Source organism: Lissotriton vulgaris, chromosome 11, assembly GCF_964263255.1.
Source record: "Lissotriton vulgaris chromosome 11, aLisVul1.2, whole genome shotgun sequence".
NCBI classification, from domain to species: domain Eukaryota; kingdom Metazoa; phylum Chordata; class Amphibia; order Caudata; family Salamandridae; genus Lissotriton; species Lissotriton vulgaris.
The window spans coordinates 428,251,653-428,277,221 of record NC_141699.1 but is presented as its reverse complement, the minus strand read 5'-3'; the positions used below and the strand labels follow the sequence as shown (position 1 = coordinate 428,277,221).

At 41.9% G+C, this 25,569-nt stretch overlaps 1 protein-coding gene across 2 annotated transcripts in view; it reads right to left on the bottom strand.

Annotated features, from left to right (window-relative positions):
• Window positions 1-678: 678 nt before the first annotated feature.
• The window catches only part of RASSF2 (Ras association domain family member 2), a 262,300-nt gene continuing 237,409 nt past the window's right edge, over window positions 679-25,569 (bottom strand). The window contains exons 9-12 of one of the 2 annotated variants that reach the window (XM_086943516.1): window positions 17,307-17,358; window positions 7,025-7,146; window positions 4,720-4,817; window positions 679-3,923 (exon numbers count right to left, since the gene is read on the bottom strand). In XM_086943516.1, the coding sequence (XP_086799642.1) occupies window positions 3,854-3,923; window positions 4,720-4,817; window positions 7,025-7,146; window positions 17,307-17,358 (342 nt within the window). In that variant the 3' untranslated portion in view covers window positions 679-3,853. The remainder of the gene's footprint in view (window positions 3,924-4,719; window positions 4,818-7,024; window positions 7,147-17,306; window positions 17,359-25,569) is intronic. The other variant, XM_086943517.1, reaches the window with a different exon arrangement.

Below are 25,569 nucleotides of genomic sequence, written 5' to 3'. Positions count from 1 at the left end.
TCAGTGACAAAGTTCATTCAGTAGTTTGCTCCAGGGTGAAAATGTTTCTCATAAGCAAATAAAACAGAGAAATGGGAAGGCAGGGCTTTCTCAGTCATTGTCCCATAACTTGTGAACTCCCTCACACAAATTCAGGAGACATCTGAGTACGTGACTTGTCTCTTAATAAGTTAGACTTGGTTACTGGAATCTTACTTTGTGCCAGAGATTCTACTGGTGATGGTACACACTATAAATAAATAAAAATAAAAAAATCATTTTGAGCAGGTACCATCCTAGGAAAGCTGGTGTTTAGCTAAGGGATTCTTAGTTTGCTTCTCTGGCAGAAAGGTAATTCATACAACAACCTCCCAAGTAACTTGCTCTTATGAGGTGTTGCATTGGATTCGTTCTTAATAACATACATGAAGTCTATTCTAACTTAAGATCAGTTAATGTGAATAGAGCCTAAAAGATCAGCATCCATAAGAAGGTCATGGAAGATCTACCTAGACCTTGCTGTGCCATATGGGGCTCTCGGGAAAGTTCACAACTGAACTTTAACCCCTTCGATGCTGATGACGAGCTCAGCTCGTCATCAGCCATGGGGGGCGTGTGCGGATGACGAGCTCGGCTCGCCATCTAACGCGGCTTTTAGAAAAAAGCCGCGTAGCACAAAAATAACCGCCGCAGCGATGCGGTTAAGACTTAATTCTGTCCGCCAGGTAAGGTATGCCAAGAAGTACATCTTCTGCTTGGACAAAGATTCGGCGAATTTATGTTCTTGATGGTTTCTGGGCTGCCTCATGGGCCATGCCTTCCATGTTCTTCTTTCTTCCCTATCTCCAGGAGAATGGAGACTAGGAATGGAGCGTTGTATCCAAGGTGCTAGCTTAGGTTTCCCTGGTTTGATTCTCTCGTGTTGATTTGCATTGAAGCCTCATATGTGTTCACAGTATTTTTGTCTCCTGATATGTTTTTTGCAATGCCTTTGGGTTCTGTAGGTGGCACTGGCTAGGTACAGCCTGATATAATAAGGAACAGGATATGGAAGGGGACCCCGGAAGTAACGGCCCATTTACTTGTGAGTAATTTTCATGATTCCTGGGGCCATCTTTCCTGTCCCCCAATTTGGTCTTGCCTTCCAACCGGAGTTGTTTACTCTGTAACTGCAGGTGGGGATTTGGGTGTTGACCAGGTTGTATTGCTTTTCCAGAGACCAAAGGGGGTGTGTTTAGAGAAGGCATTAAACAAACTTGAAATAAGCCTGTCTTAGAGGTACTTTACTTTAGAGTACAGAATGGGTGAGGAAGATGGAGCCGGGGGTAATGGAACTGACAAATTAGACTTTTGACCATCTTTTTAAAAGAAGCTTACAGTCCCCAAAGTGGCACAATATGACCCACGGTTCTAGGAGAGACAGATCTGAAAACGAAAGTAAATAACCATTAATCAAAATGTTACTGTTAAATGTCAAGGCTCAAAGGCAAAACTGAAATAATTGTATCAACTTCTTCAAGCCCCAATTATGAGAGATGGTCCGAAAAATAAAAGAAAAAGCAAACACTCAAGGCCCTGGGAGTTTCTATTAAAAAAACTGCTGTGCTTTTACCTACCTATGACATAATCAAGGAGAGTTAATATCTACGCGGCTTAACTTCAAACAAAATACCTCAAATGTCCACTTAGTTGTAAGCTCATGGCGGAGGAAACCAGTTCTCTAAATGACTGATGGCAAAAACACTCCATTCCACATTTTTGATTGCAAGATACATATGCCCCACCACATATCAGTAGGGGCAACTTTATTGGAAATACTACATTATATTCAGAGATGAGAAGATATTTCACAGTACTTGCTAAATTCTGCATTGTAAATGTTTTGTACGGAACCCAGCAACATAAACGATCTGTGGATGAACGTCATTGGGCATGTGTCCTCCAAGCGGAACTCCCACATAGACAAAAGTACATTGATCTTAGAAAACCTTGCTAATGGGCAGCAGCAAATTTGTGGAAGCCATACATAATTTCTGTTAAATAAAAAAATTGCAAATTGAGTAATTAATCTGTTCATCTGTGTATTAAAAAAACATTTTGTAAGACGTTGAGTGCATTTTCATTAAGGCTGTACCAGCTGAGCTGAGGCAAGTTCGTAAGTTACAAAAGTTGTGGTATTTCACCAAAATTTTCAACAACAAAAAAATTGTAGGGGCATTTTTCGTCTAATTTTTGTTGCTGCAGTGTAACTCGAGTACAATTCTCCAGCAAAAGGTGTGTGGAGGGGAGAAGGGGGATTAACATATAATCATAGCTGGAATGTTACCACTCAACCCCTGTCCTCGGCGCATGGAATGTACGTTAATTTCACAGCATTTTGTTTGAGACGCCAAATGTGTTTCTCTACAGAGTGGAATGTGTTCTTACAGTCTCTGGGAAACTATAACATAAAAAACGACACAACTTTACAAGAAAATCTCATCAGCATCTTTCTAATAAGACTTGCATGGAGATGCCGCTCTCTTATACATTTAGCTTTTTGGAAGTAATTGCCCATCCTTTACAGTTTCATTTTTTTGCGTGGATCAGGAAAGTATAAACCAGCCTTTCATGCCATGGTGTTTGGAATATTCTGACATAGTGCATATACCAGCAGATAGTGCAATAAACAATTCCTTTTACTGCCATTGGGAAAGTGAAGTAGGGATGAGCTCAAACTACCTGCTCACTCATATTTGTCTTATGTAACATCCTGGTGTACAATACACACACAATGCCTAAAATAAATGATTTAAACTTACTTCTATGCTAGGTCTTTTTCACATCAAAAATAACACTTTAAATGTTGCATTTAGTTTGTTTCACGGTTGAGTTTATAACTACATTAGGCCAGAAGGGATCCTGCAGGTAAGAGGGATGTGCAAGGTGGTAGGTGAATATTACCACACACCGCCCTGCACAGGAGGGCTTCCCCAGTCGATCACCTGATAAATAGTCCGTCTGGCCGGTAGGGCTGGAATACACTGTAATGTCAGCAGTTAATGGCTCGCATATTGAGGTTTTGTACATGTGAATACTGTTGTGACCCCACGCCCCCATTACCATTTGGGGGGATAGCTGCTGGAAGTGTAGGAAAACCCTCTCAACCCTTCACTCCAGCAACAGATGCAATAATGTTTAGGTGAAATCTGCACATGGGCAGGGACTGCTGACTAAGGACTGAGGTGCAACTATTTTTTTTGAAGCCTCAGATCTTTCTCTATTTCTCCTAACGACGGGCAGTGCCTCCATGTTACAAGACAATTTCAACATCTCTGCAAGCTTTTGAACGCAAAGACTGACAACAAGTTAGGGGTGGACTGTAGCATATAGCAAAACTGGTCCACAGTCCATCTGCTCTACAGGACAAGCATGGCTGGGGCAGATCTGACTTAAGCCAAGACTTAGCATGTGACTGACCCCAGCACCGCCCACCACACTGAATTGCTTCACCCTGGCCACTTAACTGATGCACATATGAGACTCTTCTCCGCCTCACAGCCGCATTTCAGGTGGGCGAGAGGCACTGCCTGGAATGTGGAACACCTGGGACAGCACAAAATAAATATCCTGTGGCCCATTTCAGAACAGCAGGGCCCCACTGCTTGGAAGTGGCAAGGGCTCAACTTGCTTAAGTCTGCAGAACATACAGTTTTCTCTTTCATATCATGAGTCAGAGAAAAGCTCAAAATCTGCCATCCCACAGCACCAGTGGCCATGCCAAGTCACTGCTTTCTTCTTTGTTCACTGTGCTTTGTGTCTGTTTCCAGGAAAACAAGTGCATAGACTCTTGCAGCTTTCTCCAGGTGCTGGAGGATACCAGCGTAAAGTGGTGCTACATGCTTGTGGGGAAGTCTCCGATTTCCTGCAACCGCTGCTCAATGGTCAGTCGCAGGATGGAGTACCTGCAGAGAGAAACAAAGACATTCAGGGACTGGTACAAAGACAGACCAAACAAGACGCCGATTTCAGATCATATCCCAGTAGCCAGAATTAGTGCAAAACAAGTTGGTAGTGTGAGACTGGTACGTGGCGGCAATAATTTCAGCAGAATATGGGATCAGCCCTGTAATGGATCTCAGAGACAATTTGTATAGAATGAGTTGGCAGCAGTGCTCACTTAATTGCCTGAACCTGCACTTATGACAGCTGATACATGGTGGCGCTGTTTGTATAATTTAACCCGTTCCCAGCGTCGAACGTTCAGCGCCCAGTGCTGAACGTTCGGAGAACGACTGCTGACCCGTCGGCCAACGGTCGTGCGCAGCACTGGGGAGGTAGCGCTCGTGATGACCGTAAGCCGACGGCAGCAATTAAAGGGTTAAAGATGAGCAGAAAAACTGTTTTTCATTCAATATACATTAACAACAACTAATACCCGCCACCTAAGCCATTCTTAAAGCATTGGCGGCCTTGAACAATCTGAATTGTCACACTTCAGTGTGATGGTTAGTAGTTGTGCAAGTACAGTGGCAATGTGTGGTGCGAACTGCAGTGGTCTCCTGACGTGGGCTCCGGCACTTATTTATTTACAAATTAAGCACTGGTTGCCATCTTGAGAAAGGTACTGGTAATATGAATTTGCTAGAATGCGGTTGGAAGCTCATGTTTGTGAAAGGAAAGCATATACAAAAATCCCAGAAAATGTAATCAGGAAAATGGATTTGCACTGTTTGTGCATTTTTACTGGCAACCACTTACTTTCGGACAAGCTTTGTCACCTCCCGGTCTTCCTCTTCCTTCAGCTTCTGAATAAAGCTGGTCAATACTGGCATCTCAAATTTAATGTACTGTGCCACCTGCAAAAACAAAATACAGAAAAAATACACTTTTCAACTGTGTGAGCTTTGTTTCTGGTTAAAATAACTCAGTATGATGAGCACAATCGGGAGGCAACAGCCTACATAGCAAGTCCACATAAAATCCTTCCTAATTTCCGGAAGTTTCATATTATTGTCTCTAATGTGTTTGTATATGTGTATGCACATGTAGGTGTAGCCCCCAAACCAGTCTACAAAGCTATACCATTGTTAGGGACACAAGTATTATGTTATCTTCTCTGCTTTGACAGGACAGTGCTTCTACCATCTCGCATTTTCTAGTCTTTGGTTCTGGATAAATTAATTAATTCCTTTTAAATTGATATTGAGAGGGTTGCTACAACCAACTATATCAGACATGTGATTCGGATGAAGACTAACTTAGACTGGCATGTAGAAAGGAAACGTTATCAACAGCATCCTTTTGAGGACTACCAGTAACATTGCTTTCAAATGCTGTGAACATAGAAGTTTCATTTTCAGCCTGTTCTCAATTATATTCATTAGGCAAGGCAGCAAAAAAGCCTTTCTTATCATTTTGATGTCTCATTTACTATATTTGCACTGTAAATCTATTGCACACGTGTCACTCAATTGAACTCCAACATATAGCCACAATGTTATATCTTTTAGCACCCTTACCATGCACATTATTGCATACATTAGCTATTGTATAAAATAATATTTCATATTACGAGTGAAGAAATCAGATCTTTTACTGTGATTTTGAAAATAATTATTAAGTTTATAGAGGAAAATATTTGTTTCCCTCTAATTTAATAAAAAGGTTAAATTACTATTCCTAAATTGTCATGGAATAACACCATACTTTGAATCTGTGTAGATTTAATTTTAAAGGACACTTCTTTTGAATAACCACTCGGATTATGCAGCGAAGGCGGGACAAAGTATGCAATTTCGTTATCTATATCAAAAAAAAAAATAGCGGAACATTCTCTGGCAGTATTATTTTGAGCCATCTGAGCTAGAATCAACATTTTTTTGTGGAAATCTGCAAAGTATGCTACAGATTGTGTGGAAAGTGTGGTAAAGACCAGATTGTGCAGTTAACGCTACAAAATAGTATTATTTCACTGTCCTAACCTTTGTCCATTAAAGGTCAACAAAACACTATTCATCCTAATTCCAATCAGTGGGCCATCTTTAGCTGCACTTTGAAGAAATGTATATGTGTTATTTAGTTTGTCTTTGCCCCCCCCCCACCCCAAAAGGCATCTGATGGCCAGAGTACGCTCACTCTGAACCTTGTGCCCTTTTCGTTTTTATTTGTCCTCGGTAATGGCAGGTGCAACCGAAATTTTAATGTGATGGCCAGCCAATCGGAGCACAGTGGACGTATGGGAAAATCCTCAATGGCCAATGAAAGAAAAAAATCAGTTTTACAATTGTGGGCTTTTGTTTTTTTGTTGGAGTTGAAGAACTGCAAATTAACAATCAAGGTGTCTCTAACTTTTTATCCTTACTAACCAACTGTACACATGTTTGTAATGTTCTTCTCTCAACCCCTACAGAACGGATTTACAGCAAAAACAAATTGTATTTTAAGTCTCATTTGGTGTAATTCCATTTCGCATTTTTTTCAGAAGTGACAGTCAAGAATCCGACGGGAGTTGCATTGGGAAATGTCACTTTTCTGACACCCTCGCCCCCTTTTTACTCCCCTCCATGAAGGATTTGCACATATCTTGCTGTACTGAACCCACAACTTAGTTCTACTCTAAAGCAACAGAGGATTAGTACTCCCCGGAGATTCCCCTTTTAGAAATGGTTTGAATTTTCCTTTGTGGTGGTCTTCTGCTAAAGCTAGGAATGGTATTGTTAGCGAGGTCATGTGTGGGGGAGGAATGGAGGAGATGACACCCCAGTTATCATATCATATGTATTGGATACAATATCCATTCGTGTTGTTGTAGTTTAATTCCTCAAATAGCATTTAAGAAGGAATAAACATATTATAGAATTAGCCTCACTTAAATCCTGTACGTGTACTTTCACATACAGACGAATACATATGTTGATGATACAAAGCCAGTACACGTTTCGCCCCATAAAGCTCATCCGAGCCTTCAGCAGTCTTAGCTCCATTCAGATTAAGAAACCACTCATGCTGAGGGCCTGAATCTTGTCTGTGCTGCTTTTGTAGGTAGTCTTAAAACCCCACTTACATCATAGGTGACTTCTTCGACTTGGTCTTTCTCCATTAGAAACACCCTGGAGACCTGTTCACACGGGCCCTGCAGGACACGGGCGATGAGGGGGTAGTCTGAATCCCTCAGCTTCTGCTTCTCTGCAAGAGAACACACAAATAACACAGGCTGAGGCAGTGAGAACGTTCAACCTCACAGTACGCAATCAACTCGGTGATTCTTCAGCACCAGTGCTTATCCACCAACAATGAACATCAGAGGGGGAGATTACCTTAATGGGGTTTAGGATAAAGGAGGTTCAAATGGTCCAGGTAAGTGTAGAGACGTAATGATAATAACAGTTACAATTTAAGCAGTGCAGACCACAAAAGTGAGTCAACCCACGGAACTATCTTATCAAAAGACCTTAAGAGAAACCAGAGGATTGTTGAACAGCTCAATAAAGAATTGAAGAGAAGCGAGAGTGTATTCTGTGCTTCTGCTGCCACCAGCCGTTTACTTAAAGATAGCACCAGATTTTAATTTATGTACATCAACTATCCACAGCAAATCAGCACCAAGTAACTATTTTGTTTCAAAAACAGCTGTTCTACAAATTATTTAAAATTCGCAGTGTTGTTACCCCGCAGAAGAACATTCAAAGTTACTTTTGACAGTCGTTTTTATACAATCTTGCTTAGAAAGTTCTAGTCTATTACAAGTACTATGATACTTCTTTTTAATTACAATTGGGTAAGAAGGAGAACACAAATCCTTACACTAGAATTATATAAAGTGTACATTATTACTACAACACAGTACATATAATGCTTTAAAATGCAAAATGGTATCCGCTTTGTCTGGAATAACTGTGTAGGCGAGATCCCACCCATTAAAATTACATCGCTGAAAGCTGGAATTTTAAAGTCCATAATTAAAATAGTGAAAGTAAAAGTAATTTCAAAGCACTGCTGACTAAAAAGGGTTGAACTGTTAATGGTGACACGGAAGAATTCAATTGTCAATTTCATCACATGATTACTTATAAATATACAAATATATTAAAATACAATGTATCACGTGAAAATAAATAAAATAAGATCACAGGTGCATTATAATGCACAAAAGTGCTACTTTTTATGTAGCATTACCTGTGTTGCCCAAAACCAAGTTATTATTTAAAGTGGATCTTCTATGGCCAATTATCCGAGCCAAGTGTTTACCTGAGTGTTTTTGAATATATATTCGTTGTTTCATTTATGGCAATTTAAACTCATAAAATAACAAAAAGGCCTACAATGATTCGTTGGCAGCTTGTGAGGATTGATTATGGTTTATTAGAACTATTTTTAATTTGGGGAAGCTTACAGCACTTAATAAAGTTACTTTGAGCCATTAAGCTTCACCTGTTTTTCAACGGTGAGCATTATCTGCTTATATTCTCACGGGGTTCAATGGGCACTGCTCATAATAGCGTGCACAGATCGTTCATTCACATGTAGGTTTTTCTATTCTGTTTTCCTTGATTTCATGGGTTGAGATTTCTTTATGACAACACACATATTTGTTTCTTTTTGAGAGAAAGTAACCAATGACGATATGTAGGTGTAATGTATGAATTGTGTGTCATACACCGCGTGATGTTTCACGCGCCTAGGTCTAAAAGGAGGGACAAATTTCTCCCCTCTCCGAACTATACCATTCTCCACAGAGAGTTCCTCCACAGCTCGTGAATAAACATGTTGCTTTTTAAATGTAATGTTACCCGTGCATGGACGCTTGATCTTCGGTTGGCCATTGTAACCGTTGGCTTGCCGCTGATCGGACGCTCCGTGTTCGGGTGGAGTTTTCTACAGGAATAAACTTAATCCTTTAACCTACAAGTGTCTACCGAATTAATTCACCACAGCAGGCTTGCTGGTGAGTACCAGCCAGCAGCCCCCTTGGTGTTTCGACCGTGAGGTGCTTTCTCTCTTTCCCACACGTTTTATAGTTTATGGGTGGGTCTTTGATGGTATGTTATTTTATTTTAAATTGAGGCACACCACAACTTGGATAAAATAAGTATGAGAGGGAGTTACAAACGTTTATGAGACCCCTCCTATGTTGGAAGTAGAGAATTTAGTGTGATCATATTGGGTCAGGCCTTATTGTGGTTTATAATAGCTTACAGCCACAGCCGGTCACAAAATGAAGAAGTAAATACATATTTTTATTTGGGCTGTCACACGCGGGAACAATATCCCAGAGAATGATGCAGGTGATGGGAGCTTTGTTTTGGCTGAATTTTCTCTGCCCTAGTCAAGTTGAAACAAAAATATTTTCTAAACCAACCATGGTGCGAAAAGCGAAGAAATCTTTCTTGGGCTTCCACTGCATACTGATTAAAGCAACTGCAGAAGGGGATGCTGAGGAGTAAATATTAATGAGGTCCACTCATTTGCAATTCCTTCACGTTCATTACACCCTGCAAAACGAATTCCATACCTTCTGCCTGTTAACTACCCTGCTCATTGCATTCTTAAACAACATTCTGTAGTATCTGGCATCTAAAACAACAATACTATCTAATACTTGAAAGAAGAGCTGGCATATCAGTGTTTTAGATAGGCTGGTACCCACTGGTACTGAGTACCGGCACTTTTTAATTTTCTTCTCTTGAGTAACAGACAAGGAGAGTATTGGTACTCATAGGGGCCCAGCATCAGCCCATATGCAGTTCTGCTCAGCAATGTCTATTCAAACCTGTTGTATTTTAGTAACCTGTTTGTTGATCCTTCAATGTTCTGGTTGCTATGTTATGTTCACTGGATTCCAGAGTGTGGAATCCAGGGGACAGACCAGAGTGGTGCAGTTGCTGAAGGTGTTGGTCCTGTGTAGCCTCTGGGGTTGTTACTTTGAATAAACCTACTTCTTTCTACAAACCACTGTTCTTCAAGTCATTTCAGTGGCCACGAGGATGGGATCGATTTGAAGATCTCAACACCGTCAATTTAATGAAGATTTGACTTGATGAAGATCTACTTGAAGATCTACTTGAAAATCTACTTACAACCCCTGAGGCAGTTAAAATCTTGAACTGACTAGGTATTTGATGAACTTTAAAAAAAAAATCACTAATTTCATGGTAATACCAATTACCATTTTGAGCAAACTGCGTTTCAACAACTTAACTGGATCTTAAATTATCATTTTTTTTAAAAAAACCTTTTGAAAAGTGAAAACTTGATTTATATACCTTGAGGATCTAATTTTTTTTTCTGAACTTACTTTGCTGTGCACCTTAAAAAATATTTACTACATGAACTGAACTGTTCAGCATTAAGAAAAATTCAAGCGCTACAATTGAATGTAAGCATAGCGCGTGTATTTTGTCAAATGGAAAACTTGTGCTGATTATTTAACAATTGCAACTTATTGGATTCATCGTTGATTCTGTCTGGTTTTCAAGTGGAGAAAGGCGTTCCATTACAAAACTGTTATTTCATATTTTTTTTCATACCTCGAGTATTTTGACTACTGCCTTGTTTTCTTTTGATAACCTCGAGCGTTCTTCAACTGTGCAGTATCCACGCGCTTTTCTGATGCTCTGCAACGCAAACGTTTCATGCGTTTCACCTCGTCAAAAACAACGTTTAGCATCATCGTGTAAATGCAACGTTTGACATCATCTTCACGTTTAAGACGCATATTTGACGTACGGCGGCCATCTTTGATCACCTCCATGACAACTTCAATCAACAATACTCGTCTCTGTCAATAGACGTCCGTTTAAATTAAGGAAACCTTCGTTTTGCTTCCTTTTTTCTTACAATTGCACAGCGATTATAACTTTAAATCGGAAATTAAAATATCGGAAACCAGTACACAGTAAAGGTATTAAATCTTCAAGATCATTTTTTTTATAACACAGATCCAGTAAAGAAGAATTTTAAGTGAACTTCTCTGTTTAAAACAACTATATCCTGACAACGGTGACTACTTTATTTATTTTAGCTCATTTTATTAATATTCCTTATTTATACAGTGAATGTATTAATTCTTTTCACTCAATTTTATTAATATTACCATGGATGTTTCATCTTCTGTTGCAGCTCCTCCAAAATGTTTACAATGTCCTGGTCCTCCTTCCATGAATTGGGAAGATTGGTCAGAATCTTTTGAAACTTATTTAGAAGCTATTGGTGGTGATGTATTTTTACCCTCTAGGAAATTAGCTTTATTAAAACACAATTTGGGAGTTGAAGGTAGAAAAGTTCTAAAAACATTACCAGTAGGTAATCGAGTCGTTTCAACTGTTGTTGATACTGTAGATGAAGGCAGTGAAACTAGTGAAACAAGTTCAAATGACACATCTGTCGATGTGTATTCTGAGGCTTTAAAATCTCTAGAAGAGAACTATGGGAAGAAAATAAGCATTGTTGTAGAAAGGCACAAATTTTTCTCAAGAGCTCAGTTACAAGGAGAAAATGTACAACAGTATGTAGCTTGTTTAAGAACTTTAGCCATCACGTGTAAATTTAAAGATTTACATGAGGAAATTATCAGAGATCAATTCATTAATAGAATTAAAAATATTAAAATTCAAGAACGATTACTTGAACTTAAAAATCCTTCTCTACAAAAAACTCTTGGACATACTATCTCCAATGAAGGTGTTAAACCTAAAATGAAATTGTTAGATGCAATTGAAAAAGCACCTCATCCAATCAATAAAGATCAGTTACGATCATTTCTAGGGCTTGCGGAATATTATTCCAAATTTGTTCCAAATTTGGCCGATAAGGTTCATGAATTGAGGCTATTGATGAAAAAAGGCACTTCTTTTGTTTGGTCTACTTTGTGTCAACAGGCATTTGATAATATTAAGAGAGACATTATAAAAGCAGTTGCTCTAAAACCTTATGACCCTAGTCATACTTCTATTATCGTTGTAGATTCTAGTGCTTATGGCTTAGGTGCCGTTCTTATGCAAAGACACAATGGAGCTGAACGAATCATAGCTTTTGCATCTCGCACGCTCAAGGGTGCTGAACCTTCTTATTCTGTAATCGAAAAAGAGGCTTTAGCGTGTTGGTGGGGTGTAAACCATTTTAAAACATTCATTTGGGGAACTGTATTTGAATTAAGAACGGATCATAGACCTCTTATTGACATTTTCACCACAAAAGGTGCTTCTAGAGCCACACCTAGAATAGCAAAATGGTTGTACAGATTACAGGAGTACAATTTTCAGATAAACTATGTTCCTGGTCACAAAAATATTAATGCAGATTGTCTATCACGCCTTCCCTTACCTTGTGATATGGATAGTATAACTGAAGAGGGTGATGAATGGTTGGTAGCTAGTATTGTAGAATCGTGCAATAATGCATTCAGTGAGCAAGAATGGATTCAAGCTGTTGCAAATGACAATGTGTTGCAACAGATAATTAAGAATTTACATGTTGGTGTTGGTTTGTCATCTCTGGATAAATCTATTTTAGCTGACTATTAAATGGTTTGGCCAGAGTTATCTTTTTTTGATGGTATCCTTAGAAGAGGTGACAGATTAGTAGTACCTTCTACATTACGTGACAAAATGTTAAGTCTTTTACATGAAGGGCATAGTGGAATGACCAGTATGAAAAGGAGAGCTAGAAATGATTTTTGGTGGGTTGGTATGGATAAAGACATTGATAGATGTGTTAGGAATTGTGTAGCATGTATGTGCAGTGATAAATCTCACAGGTCTCAGGAAACCACTATTACTGCAACTTCTTTTCCAGATAAATCTTGGGACAAAGTCGCTATTGATATTTGTGGTCCATTTCACGTAAAAGGGATTGAGAACAAGTATGCCATAGTTTTAATGGATTTTCACTCTAAATGGCCTGAAGTTGCTTTTGTAAGGGATATTAAGGCTTTTAATATAATTGAATTTTGTGAAGAGATTTTTCGCAGAGAAGGTTACCCAAGCATAATCTTATCAGACAATGGTCCGCAGTTTGTGGCAGAGGAATTTGCTACCTATCTTAACATGGTTGGTGTGAAACATATTACCACTTCAGTTTACAATCCAAGAGAAAATGGTTTAGTGGAAAGATTTAACCGAGTGTTAAAGGAGTGTATTCAACTTGCAAATAACAATGATGACAATTGTAAAAATGCTGTCAAGGAAATGTTATGGTGCTATAGGAATACTCCTCACACAGCTACCGGGGTGTCTCCTTTTTCATTATTGAAGGGGCGGGTGGCTGGTTCCAAGGTTAAACCTATTTGGATGTCAAGAAACGATAGTTCAAAAGTAATTGATGGTAAGGATGTTTTAAGTAAGGTACAAGGGTATCAAAACAAATACGTCCGTGATCATAACATTAGAATCAATAGCTCTGTAAGATCTTTTAGAGTTGGTGAATGGGTGCGTTCACAACTTATGGGGAATCATAAACCTGGGTTTTCTAAATGGTCTAGGCCAAAACAAATTATTCATGTATCTGGAAATGTTGTGAAATTAGATGATGGTAAACAATGGAACGTGAGAAGCATAACGAAATGTAATGATTTGGAATGTAAACATATGTTGAGTCAAGGTAGTAATTCTCCAACAACTTCTTCTTCCAAACCATTAGTTATTCCATCAAATATGGAGGTGAAGAATAAGTACTTTCGACCTAAGTGTAAACCAATGTGGATGAAAGATTATATATGCTCGCAGTTTTGATCTAGTCAGTTGCAAATTTTGTTCAATAGTACATATCAATTCTTTCTTAGATTGTATTGTTTTTTTTTGGTATTTTATTTTGTTTGTTTTGTTTAGATAGGGAGATATGTTGTATCTTAGTAACCTGTTTGTTGATCCTTCAATGTTCTGGTTGCTATGTTATGTTCACTGGATTCCAGAGTGTGGAATCCAGGGGACAGACCAGAGTGGTGCAGTTGCTGAAGGTGTTGGTCCTGTGTAGCCTCTGGGGTTGTTACTTTGAATAAACCTACTTCTTTCTACAAACCACTGTTCTTCAAGTCATTTCAAAACCATCGCAGTCGGCACCATCATGAAATGTTAATATACACATTCCCCCAACCCAAGAACCCTGTGTCTTCTGAGTTGCTAACCCCTATGGAAGAGTAGCATTGACCCACTGCTTTTGAGCAGCGTAAAAGAAAGGAAATATAAATGATAATACCTTTTAGTTATTATCATTTTATGTTTCCTTTGCGGGTGGGCGGGCTGCTCTGGGGGCAGGGCAGGGTCGGAGTGGTTTGCCCACTCCTATGTGCGCAATGGCTGTTTGGTCAGCCCTCTTGGGCGGCCCAAACCAGTCATGCGCACTTTCCCCGTTCTCCATGCAGGCTGCATTACAGCCTGCGTGGAGAGCAAGCTCAGGCCCCCATTCTCTGGTTGAGCATCGAACCAGGACGCTCAAAACCAATTACAACTCTGTAATGCAGCATTTTGATTTGTCAGGAGAGCCTGTCTATTCTTCCTGGCTTCCTTTCCGACAAGAGCAGGAGTAAGGATCAGAGACGCTATAGCCGGCGCTGGCAGTAAGTTGTGTATAATAACTTTTTTTATTTGTTTTACACTGTTCAACTGCCCATGCGCCCCCCTGGTCCCCTCACATGTGCTCGCCCCTCCACCTGCAAGTAATGCCGGCCGTCACTGTGGCTAACTGCAGCACATTTCAGCCAATCAGAGAGCAGTATAAATATCTAGCTATGTTATGATTGTGCAGTGCCTGTTTCATAAATCGTGGTCTTGCAGTGCCATCCTAACTATTATTCCAAGCACTTTCAATTGCTGGTTAGGTTCAGCAGGGTCAGTAGTGATGTGTTGCAGAGTCTGCCTCTGCTGTTCGGAAGCAGAGTGTCCTCGTCCTCAAGCCCGGCCTGGGAGAACTTAACCACGCTCAAGTTAGCTGGCTGAAGGACCTCCGTCCTGCCCTTCTATAAAACAGCTCCGGGTCTCTCAATCAAACCCAGGAGGAGACAGAAAGATTAACAACGCAGTCAGCTTCTGGAAAACTAAGGCCCAGACCCAGAGCTAGTAAAGAGACACACTTTCTTAACACCTTGCCTGCGGCGCCGATTCTCCCCCTGTGCTGAACATTCCATTCGCAGGTGTGGTCATGACGGAACGGTTCCGTCATGAGCACAGTGCGACCGATGCTCATGACGGAACAGTTCCGTCATGAGCATCGAAGGGGTTAATTGCAAGAACGCTGCCTGTAATCAGCAATCACAGACAGACTCTAATTCTGTCAACAAGAACAACTGCAGCTAACTCTGTTACCCTACTTTCTGTGAAAAGATAACCATCCCAGGACGGTTAATTCTGAGAGCTGAAATGCTTTAGCTGAAGTGTAAGGCAGGGAGTCTCCTGTGCTGTGAAACCGAGGAAGGGGCAGAAAGCTAAACAAGCATTCTTGCTAGGGTGCCTACTTGCCTGAAAGAAGTGCAAATGTGCACAACGGGTCAATCTGCAAATATATAGGCAGCTCAGGAGCCAGTATTTGCTTAAATTAATGGAACCACTTGACGCTTCCTGGTGAAGCAGATTTAGTCTTTTTGAGAGGTATTGGAAAGTAGTTACGAGCTAAGCAGAGACGTATGTGCTTTTTAAAGGGGTATAACACAGGCCCCTGCACAGAAGAGGCTGTAGGTGGCTGTGTTACCCTTCTTACTATTCCCCACTGCTCCAATCAGGATTCAGTTCTGTGGCTCTCTGGTTACAGATAGATCTCTGTAGTGCAATAACTAATAAAGGTTTCATAAAGCACTAAGTTGAATTTCCTACTGATTAACTTAAGTTCCATTTATTTTACATTTAAACTGTGAGTTATTTTATATGTACAGACGTGCAGGTGAAAGACCGAAAAAAGTTACAGAATAGTTTTTTTAGCAACGCCTTTATCCCCACCTGCACTGTGCACAGCATCACAGTTCCCTTACTTTTTTAAATGCACTTCGGCCACTGGTGAAGGAGTGTGTTTGAGTCTGTGTCGACGCATATGCATTTGTGTGTGAATAAAAGATGGAGGCTGTATTTTGACATGTATGAATGAGAGAGTACACACTAGTCTTTAACATCCAGCCTTTTCCATTTCCAGTCAAGTTACAATCTTCAGTTATTCGGCATAAGTAATTACGTGTACATTAAAAATGAGGTGTTTGCAGCAGCATTTCAGACTCCAGAAACCTGGAAGCTTGGGTGCAGAGAGTGCTTTTTAACTTTTCATGGCAGAGGAAACTGAATTGACTGTTGGAACAGTTGAGATTTTATGTGACTTTCATTAACAAAATATTGTCAGCATTGTGAACAAATTGTGCGGCAGGTTTACCTCAGTGGGGTCAAATGTATTTTAAAAATGGGCCCTTCTGAGGCCAACACCAATTATATTAATCAGGAAGGTAGGCAATAAGTGTTGGAAATGGAAGAAAACAAACTCGTGATCCTATAAATTGGGACTAACAATTTGCTGCAGAAAGTAGACAAAGTCACAAAGAGCAGAGTCTGACAGTCAACTTATAAATGATTTTATTTTAAACTCAGCCCCAATTAAATTGGCAACAAGGACAAATGTGAAAGTAAGTATTCATTAGGATATTGCCATTTATTTAATTCAGGATTTTGTTGACTCTCTAGCACCATTATGGGGTTGTCAAATCACTTTCAAGAATGCCTCAATTAGCTTTGGAATCCCCATCCGAGCCCAGATACTGAATTTGTTTGTGTCTGAATATAGGGAGTCAGCCATATTTTTAGCTGAGATGATTATATCTCTTCCACATCTCATCCAACAATTTTACAAACCGTGCAGATTTCTTGCATTCAAAGCTTGAAGAACCTAACCGCGCCCCTTGCCCCACCCACTAGTCCACGCTGTACTTGGCGAGTACCTGCACTTGTGTTTTTTCCATTTCCTGTCCCGTTTAACAATTGAATGTCATGGTTTTAGATTTGTATGACTGCAACATGATAACTGGCATGACGGAGTCATGATCACTGGCACAAAACGACTAGATGAGCTCGCCTCTGGGTTTCAAGTATCTGGGTACTATCCCTATTCCACGAAGTGGCCGGCCGCAGAAGAAAGAAACTATATACAAAGATTTTCCGTGTTACTTTTTTGTCTTTGGCCACAACTCTTAATCAAATACAAAATGTGAAGAATATTGAACAGGTGTTAAAAAAATTCAAAGTACACCATAAATGTTTAAGACAAAAAAACAGAGAGCCTTGTAAATAGCCCCATCTTTTAATGCTTACATTAATATAATAACGCCATTATTCATAGAAGGCAATGAAACTCATTGAAGCCCAGCACTCTTGTGTACTCACCACCACTCGTGTGAACGATGTACAGGGCGAATTCCTCTGCAGAGTTTTCAATCTGTGCAAAAGAAAACATGCATGACTAATGCTGTCATATGGGGCAGAACCTGCGCCCGCCCAATGGGTTTTAGAGTTGCACGAGTATTACGTCATTCTACAAGGAGTGAAAGGTCACTTCCTGCGGCTCCCGAAAGATGAAAAGAAAGCTAAAGATGGATGGAGGGATTTTAACGACCAGAGCAAGGAGTGTCCAGAGGGGAAGAACAGCAGTGCTACACAGAAGACCACTGTATCTTCCCTGCTGGAGGCGGGGTGAAGGAAAATACTGTGTGAGCTAGAACCGGAAGCTGAGCTACAGAGGGGAAACTGGTGGCATACCCTGCTGGGGGAGGGTCTTGGGCATCAAGGTATATGGCAATATTGCATCTAAAAAGAGATGACACTGCAGCAAAAACACTAAGCAGGGACCTCGGCAGAACTGCTGACGCGCCATCTTTGATATTCAAGCCGAGGGATAGTCTGTCTCAACGACTAAGAGGACAGCTCCTGGCCATTTGTCCATTTTTGGGCTGCACAGTATTTTTCCCTCAGGAAATTTGCAAGTCTACTGAGTGCTCCAAGCTTTATTCGCATTCTTAGAGAACCAGGTACTGAAGGCCATATGGTGTGCCCTACCATTTAATTGCAAAAACCTAGAGCAATTCGAAATTGATACCAAACATGACAATAATTCATAACTGGACGTGGGAGGTCAAGGACAACATACTATAACCCAATACAAAAATAGATTTTTATTAAAGCAATACAATAAATATTGATAATGAAAATAACCACATGCATACTCCACTCGTATCAAACATTCACTCTAACATCACTCTGTACGGTCAGAACAGAACATAGAAGGACAATGATTACTTGTCTTTCTCCCCTGAGGCGGAAGCCGGGGGCATCTTGTACCTATCCCTTATCTTTAGCGACCACTGCCGATTATTGGCGACATTTACATTAGTATTTTAAAAATGGTATATATTTTATCTGGAGCGTTTTAAATTGTGTAAAATTGTGTTTTCTGCTCACTTGACTGATCCCGACGAGACTACTTCGTTCTGGGCTTAGGCACACGGCTCTCACCCCCGGCGCAGCCGATTGCAGCGCTGACGCCGGTTGGTGGAACGCTAAGCCGCCATCTTGGGGGGAGGCAGGGTAGCGCTCCAGCTCTTGAACGCCTCCCGCCCTCCCGTGCTACTTAAGGCGCTTCCTCCTATTTCTGACAGATTACTTGTCTTTCTCCCCTGAGGCGGAAGCCGGGGGCATCTTGTACCTATCCCTTATCTTTAGCGACCACTGCCGATTATTGGCGACATTTACATTAGTATTTTAAAAATTGTATATATTTTATCTGGAGCGTTTTAAATTGTGTAAAATTGTGTTTTCTGCTCACTTGACTGATCCCGACGAGACTACTTCGTTCTGGGCTTAGGCACACGGCTCTCACCCCGGCGCAGCCTATTGCAGCGCTGACGCCGGCTGGTGGAACGCTAAGCCGCCATCTTGGGGGGAGGCAGGGTAGCGCTCCAGCTCTTGGACGCCTCCCGCCCTCCCGTGCTACTTAAGGCGCTTCCTCCTATTTTTGACAGATTACTTGTCTTTCTCCCCTGAGGCGGAAGCCGGGGGCATCTTGTACCTATCCCTTATCTTTAGCGACCACTGCCGATTATTGGCGGCATTTACATTAGTATTTTAAAAAATTGTATATATTTTATCTGGAGCGTTTTAAATTGTATAAAATTGTGTTTTCTGCTCACTTGACTGATCCCGACGAGACTACTTCGTTCTGGGCTTAGGCACACGGCTCTCACCCCCGGCGCAGCCGATTGCAGCGCTGACGCCGGCTGGTGGAACGCTAAGCAGCCATCTTGGGGAGAGGCAGGGTAGCGCTCCAGCTCTTGGACGCCTCCCACCCTCCTCCAGAATGGATAAAAAAAAGGGGTATTCCCGTCCGCGCAGCAGGCGCGCCTAAGGCAAGCCCGTCTGCGCCTGGCCTGCGCCTATCGCCAGTCCCCCTGACACTCAACCCATGAAAATTTTTGGGACTAATACTCAGCTCCTTCAACTCAGACAAGGCATCTGCTCCCCAGATGTCTGCTGTTGTCCATCTACTTTAGAGGCCCTCCCTTACAATTGTTCCTTGTGTAAGTTCAGTGACCTAGTCCGCAAGGCAATCGTTTTATGTATATCTGTGGGTATACGTGGATATGTCTAGAGATCATTCCAAACACACCTTTGAATTTAACAATAGGTGTCTTACTCCAGATGCTTGCCAGTAAATTATAAAAGTAGCCAATCTCTGATACATCTAACTTTAGACAACACAGGACATACATTCAGAAGAGAGACGACATATGAAAAAATGTGTGAGTAGCTAGAAGACACCTCACGGGCGCACCACCATTGGGGCCCCTGGTTGGTACTCACCAGGGTGGCCCTGTTCTCATCATTGGTATCAACTAGCTTAACGTAAACGTGACCGACTCCCAAAAGTAAAAGACAGTGAATGGTGCAGTGTACACAAACTTATATGTGACAAGGACTAACAACGTTCAACATATAACAAAACAAATACTGAGCGCACAAGAATAAGGACCTTTTTATTTGTATTCTCCTGTCCGCTAACAGTAAACACATATATAAAACAAAGAGAGAAGCGAATACTCCCTATCGATTCGCTTGCAACTCGCTGCCGACATGTTTCATTGCCATGGTAAAGTTTCAGGCAATTTCTTCAGGGCAAAGATGTTTTTAAAAGAGTGGAGTGAACAACAGGGGTTAAATGAATTGTTGGAATGGAACAAGCTTCGTTGAGCTGCACTCCTGAAACACAGATATAGTTGTTCCTTGGCACAGTACTCTATGGTCTAACAATTGGACAGAATGAAATCACCTTGTAAGTTAGATATACTAATCTCCTTGCATGGTGGGTTGAGCTGTTGTAAACAAAATCTCTTCTCTGTTGATAGTATCTGTCACCTACCACAACAATATGAATGAGAGAAACATATGTATCTTCTTACTAAGGGCTATGACCACTGGTCTTTATTAATTGCATATATACCTTTGTATCACATGAGATGTGATGATTATAATAATTAGAATTGAGCAGCTCCACATAGAGCACTTGCCCTATAATACCCGGCGAGCTGTTTGTAAACCACATTGCTTAAAATAATATCACGCTCGTGTTTACATTTACAAATGAATCCCCACGTAGTATTGTCTATCGAATCCTTTGAAGGCCAGTGCCAATCGGAATCGAGATACCACGGCAAGCGACCCCCTGAACCAATCAGATTCGCTGTTTAGATTTAGCCGGGTGACAGTCATACCACGTGACACCGCGAGCCAATGAGAAACCTGAAACTAAAAATAAATATCACACGCCCCAAACGCTCAGTGATCCGGTGCTGAGAAGACGCCGGTGAATCCTTCTCCACTGGTATTTACCTTGCTGCACACGAAGCGTTTGGAAACGGAGCTCCCGGTGAGACTAGATTAGCTATTTCTAATGTCCGCCCACGCGGGGCTGTTTCTTTTGTTTCTTTTGTCTTGAATAGATAAACTTTTACGGGAGGATAGACTACACTTACCGATTGGGAGTGGGTCCCTGACTTTTCAAAATAGATGATTATAATGGTATGAAAGTCGAAGCTGTAAGCCAGGTAATTTACATTTCCACAGTGTGGCTGGATGGCAAGGATATACAGCACACAGTGCAATCACAGATAGCTCCTCACACGTGCTCTTTTTTTCTTTGATTTACAGCACCCCAAACGCAGTACTTTGCTGGCAGTGGCTTTTTTAAAAACATCTTTGCCCTGAAGAAATTGCCTGAAACTTTACCATGGCAATGAAACATGTCGGCAGCGAGTTGCAAGCGAATCGATAGGGAGTATTCGCTTCTCTCTTTGTTTTATATATGTGTTTACTGTTAGCGGACAGGAGAATACAAATAAAAAGGTCCTTATTCTTGTGCGCTCAGTATTTGTTTTGTTATATGTTGAACGTTGTTAGTCCTTGTCACATATAAGTTTGTGTACACTGCACCATTCAATGTCTTTTACTTTTGGGAGTCGGTCACGTTTACGTTAAGCTAGTTGATACCAATGATGAGAACAGGGCCACCCTGGTGAGTACCAACCAGGGGCCCCAATGGTGGTGCGCCCGTGAGGTGTCTTCTAGCTACTCACACATTTTTTCATATGTCGTCTCTCTTCTGAATGTATGTCCTGTGTTGTCTAAAGTTAGATGTATCAGAGATTGGCTACTTTTATAATTTACTGGCAAGCATCTGGAGTAAGACACCTATTGTTAAATTCAAAGGTGTGTTTGGAATGATCTCTAGACATATCCACGTATACCCACAGATATACATAAAACGATTGCCTTGCGGACTAGGTCACTGTGTTTCTTGATTGCTTGAGTGGAGGGCGACCTAGTCCTGTAAACCCCTCTGTACTCCTAGTATATGAATGTCCTTGTGTAAGTTCGCCATTGCTCCCTATCGGAATCAGTGCCCTCCCTCATCGAAGGTCACTAAACCCCAGATTCCCCCTAGATTAAAGGCGGCCCTAGTCAACTGTCGCTCCCTGCCGTGCCATGCCAATGAGATATGGCTATCCATTGATACGCAGGATTGGGATATCCTATTTCTTACTGAAAAGTGGCTTAAAGATACCTCCAAACCTGATATACACCTAGCCACTCCCTCCGGCTACCGATTGGTGGGTATCAATCGTGACAATAACAAAACTGAAGGGGCCTTGCTGTTATTTTAAAATCTCATCTTAAACTGACCACTAAGAAGCTCACTAATCTAGGGCTTATTGAAGCTATGTATTTTACGATCTTGGACTCAGCTACTATTATCTTAGCTGGTATCCTGGTTTATAATCCCCCTACTGCCTCCTCTTCTTCACTTACTACCCTGCTACAAACAATAGCCGATCTCTCCTTAAAACATGCCTATTTTACGGTGTTAGGAGACTTTAACTTACATGTTGACAACCCTTCCTGCCCTCAGGCGTCTCTTCTAATTGATACCTTGCAAGGTTTAACCCTGTACCAATTGGTTAATGGCCCGACACATATAGCTGGTCATACCCTTGACCTTATATTTACGAATCACCCTGGTGTCATTTCGCTCCCTGCACTGCCCCTTACCTGGTCGGACCATTTTCTCCTTCCTTTTGAAATTACTATTCCCTCCCTTCCTTCCCCTTCCTCCTTGAATAGAGAGAGTGGATGTAAATGGCCTAATGTTACCTGTGCCACCATGGACCCCTATTTTTCTTATCAGTTCAATTCTTCCTTAGATCTTAATGAGGAAGTTGCTAGATATAACTCGGCTCTTACCACTGCACTTGATGCTATTTCCCCCCTTGCCCCTATCACTTCTGCCAGATCCCGACCCTCTGCTCCTTGGTTTTCTCCCGCGTTGCGGGAGAAAAAGAGTCGATGCAAACAACTCGAACGCAAATGGCGGCAGTCCTACGATCCAGAGTCTAAATCATTATATAAGTCGGCCTTGAATAAATTCCAACAGTCTACGATGAGAGGTTATTTTTCACAGTTAATTAAAAAGGCTGAGAATTCCACCAAAACCCTCTTTCAAGATAGTGAAGGATTTTGTGAATCCTCCTGCTTTGAAGGCCCAGAGCTCTCCCAGTCAGGCCCTTTGCAATGGGCTCTCTGACTTTTTTCAAGATAAAATCATTAAGCTATCCTCTTCATTTACATCAATTTCGTCCCCCTCTATGACCACTGAGCTTGACACTCAGAAATGCTCATTTAATTTCTTTGAAGAGCTTATGCCTGATACAGGCGCGAAATTACTCTGTCAGGTCACGTCAGGGTCACCATTGGATCCAGTCCCCGATAAAGTGATGGGAAATCTTGCTCCGATCTTAACCAGCCCTCTCCTTTCCATATGGAACTCCTCTTAAACCAGAGGCCAGTTCCCCTCATTGTGGAAACAGGCCCTGCTGGTCCCCATTCTAAAAAAAGCGGATGCTGATCCCTCACAATTCTCTAACTACCGCCCGATATCCCTCCTTCACAAACCTGCAAAGATTCTGGAAAAGGTAGTTCAGAGGCAATTGTCCCACTATCTAGAAATAAACTGGGAGTCATGCTGCTGCATGACTCCCAATCCGGCTTTAGAACCGGCTTTAGCACAGAGACTGCTCTGCTAGAGGTATCGGAGACAATTCGAGAGTGTGTGGACAGGGGAGAGGAGGCAATGTTGGTCCTCCTCGACCTGTCCGCCGCTTTCGATACGGTGTCCCATGATATACTACTGGATCATCTGCAGCAGCTGGGTATCGGAGGCACTGTACTGACCTGGATCAGTTCGATCCTTACAGAGAGGACGCAGAGGGTACTTCTTCGGCCCTTTGAATCAGAAGATAAACCTCTCCTGTGTGGAGTGCCTCAGGGCTCGGCCTTGAGCCCTCTTTTGTTCAATGTTTATTTAGGCCCCCTTGCCAGAGTGGTTGAGTCGTGGGGGGTCAGGGTGGTCTCCTACGCTGATGATACGCAGCTTATCTTTTCTTTTAGAGACCACTCCGACTCCCACTTCTCTAACTTCCGTAACTGCCTTGGCAACATCTGTTCTTGGATGGCTGCCAACCATCTGGTCTTGAACACTGACAAAACGGAGGTCCTATTCTTTAACCAAAAAACTGCCCCTCCTACCACCCTTTGGTGGCCTGCCGTTCTGAATCCCCCTCCAATCCCAGTCCAGTCAGCCCGCAACTTGGGTTTCCATTTTGACAACACCTTTTCTTGTAAAGCCCAGATCAACAAAGTTACATCTGCCTGCTTTGGCAAACTGTGCATGATCAAGAAGATCTTTCCCTATATCACTTTGGACTCCCGTAAGACTGCTGTCCATGCCCTGATCACGTCACATTTAGACTATGCCAATAGTCTCTATGCAGGCGCCCCCCTCTACCTTATTGAAAGGTTACAAGTTGTTCAAAATGCAGCCGCCAGACTAATCGGAAATATTCCTTTCCGCCACTCTGTTGCGGCTTATCGGAAAGAACTGCACTGGCTTCCCATCTCCAGACGTATCCAGTTCAAAGTCTTCATCCTTGCCTTCCGTGCCATTAATGGCTCTGGCCCGGCTTACCTGAGTACAAGACTCAAATTATCTCGATCTGTTAGAGCATTAAGATCTAACAGCCTACGTCTCCTGGTGGTACCCAGATTTCGCCGCGCCAGGAGCGGTGGCAGAACGTTTGGAGTGGCTGCTGCCAAATTTTGGAACAGCCTCCCACTGGATCTCAGGTTTACTGATTCAGAGCAAGTGTTCCGCCGTAAACTTAAGACCTGGCTGTTCACTCTCCCTTAAAATTTGCCTCTCCCTCTAGCCAACATGCACCGTTAGCGCCCCATCTGACTGACAAGTATTCTGTAGCGCCGGGACACCCCCTTAGGGGGTAGCTGTGCGCTCTGTAAGCTACCTAAATAAATAAATAAATAAATGTACAATGACAAAAAACAAGAAATTGTCTGTTCTTTTCTCATTTATGATACTTATTTCATTCTGCCGTTGCTGTTATTGTTGCTAGCTTATAACATCGATCTTGCTGCTCACCTGCTCTCTGCACTTTTAGATTGTTTCCGATTGCTTTTTGCACTGTAGGGCCGACCCAGTTCCGCCGCGGCTGACGTGCCGTTTGTACGGAGGGCTGACCCACCTCAGCTGCTTATTTCACATACTTCAGGTTAGGGCGGGGTCTAGTCGTCCACCGGAAATTTGCAATTAAACGTTAGATGGTGCGGACGTGCAGCGGGCGCACGGGTGGCCGCCGCCTAAGGCAAGCCCGCCTGCGCCTGGCCGTGCCTGGACCGCGCCCAGGGCCAGAACCCCTGGTCTGTGGACAGCCCATATACTAAGATACTCCACTAGGGAGTTATTTCTCCTCAATAACATGAAGGATAATTGCTGTTTCTATGTCCCGGTGAAGTCAATGCAAGCTGCTCCTGTGGCTTCACACTCCCGCAAGTACGAAGGATTAACGCCTCCCAGTCTCCCCAAAAGCATCAGAGCCACAATCCTTCCAAAATCCCTGACAGTGCCGAGATTTACTGTGGCCTTGTCAACGTTCGATCATTGGCAAAACATAAATACGAAATTGCATATACAATCGAAAATTTGGGTTCATAAAGTCCGGGTTGGGCAGATGCTGCATCCAACCCAGATTTT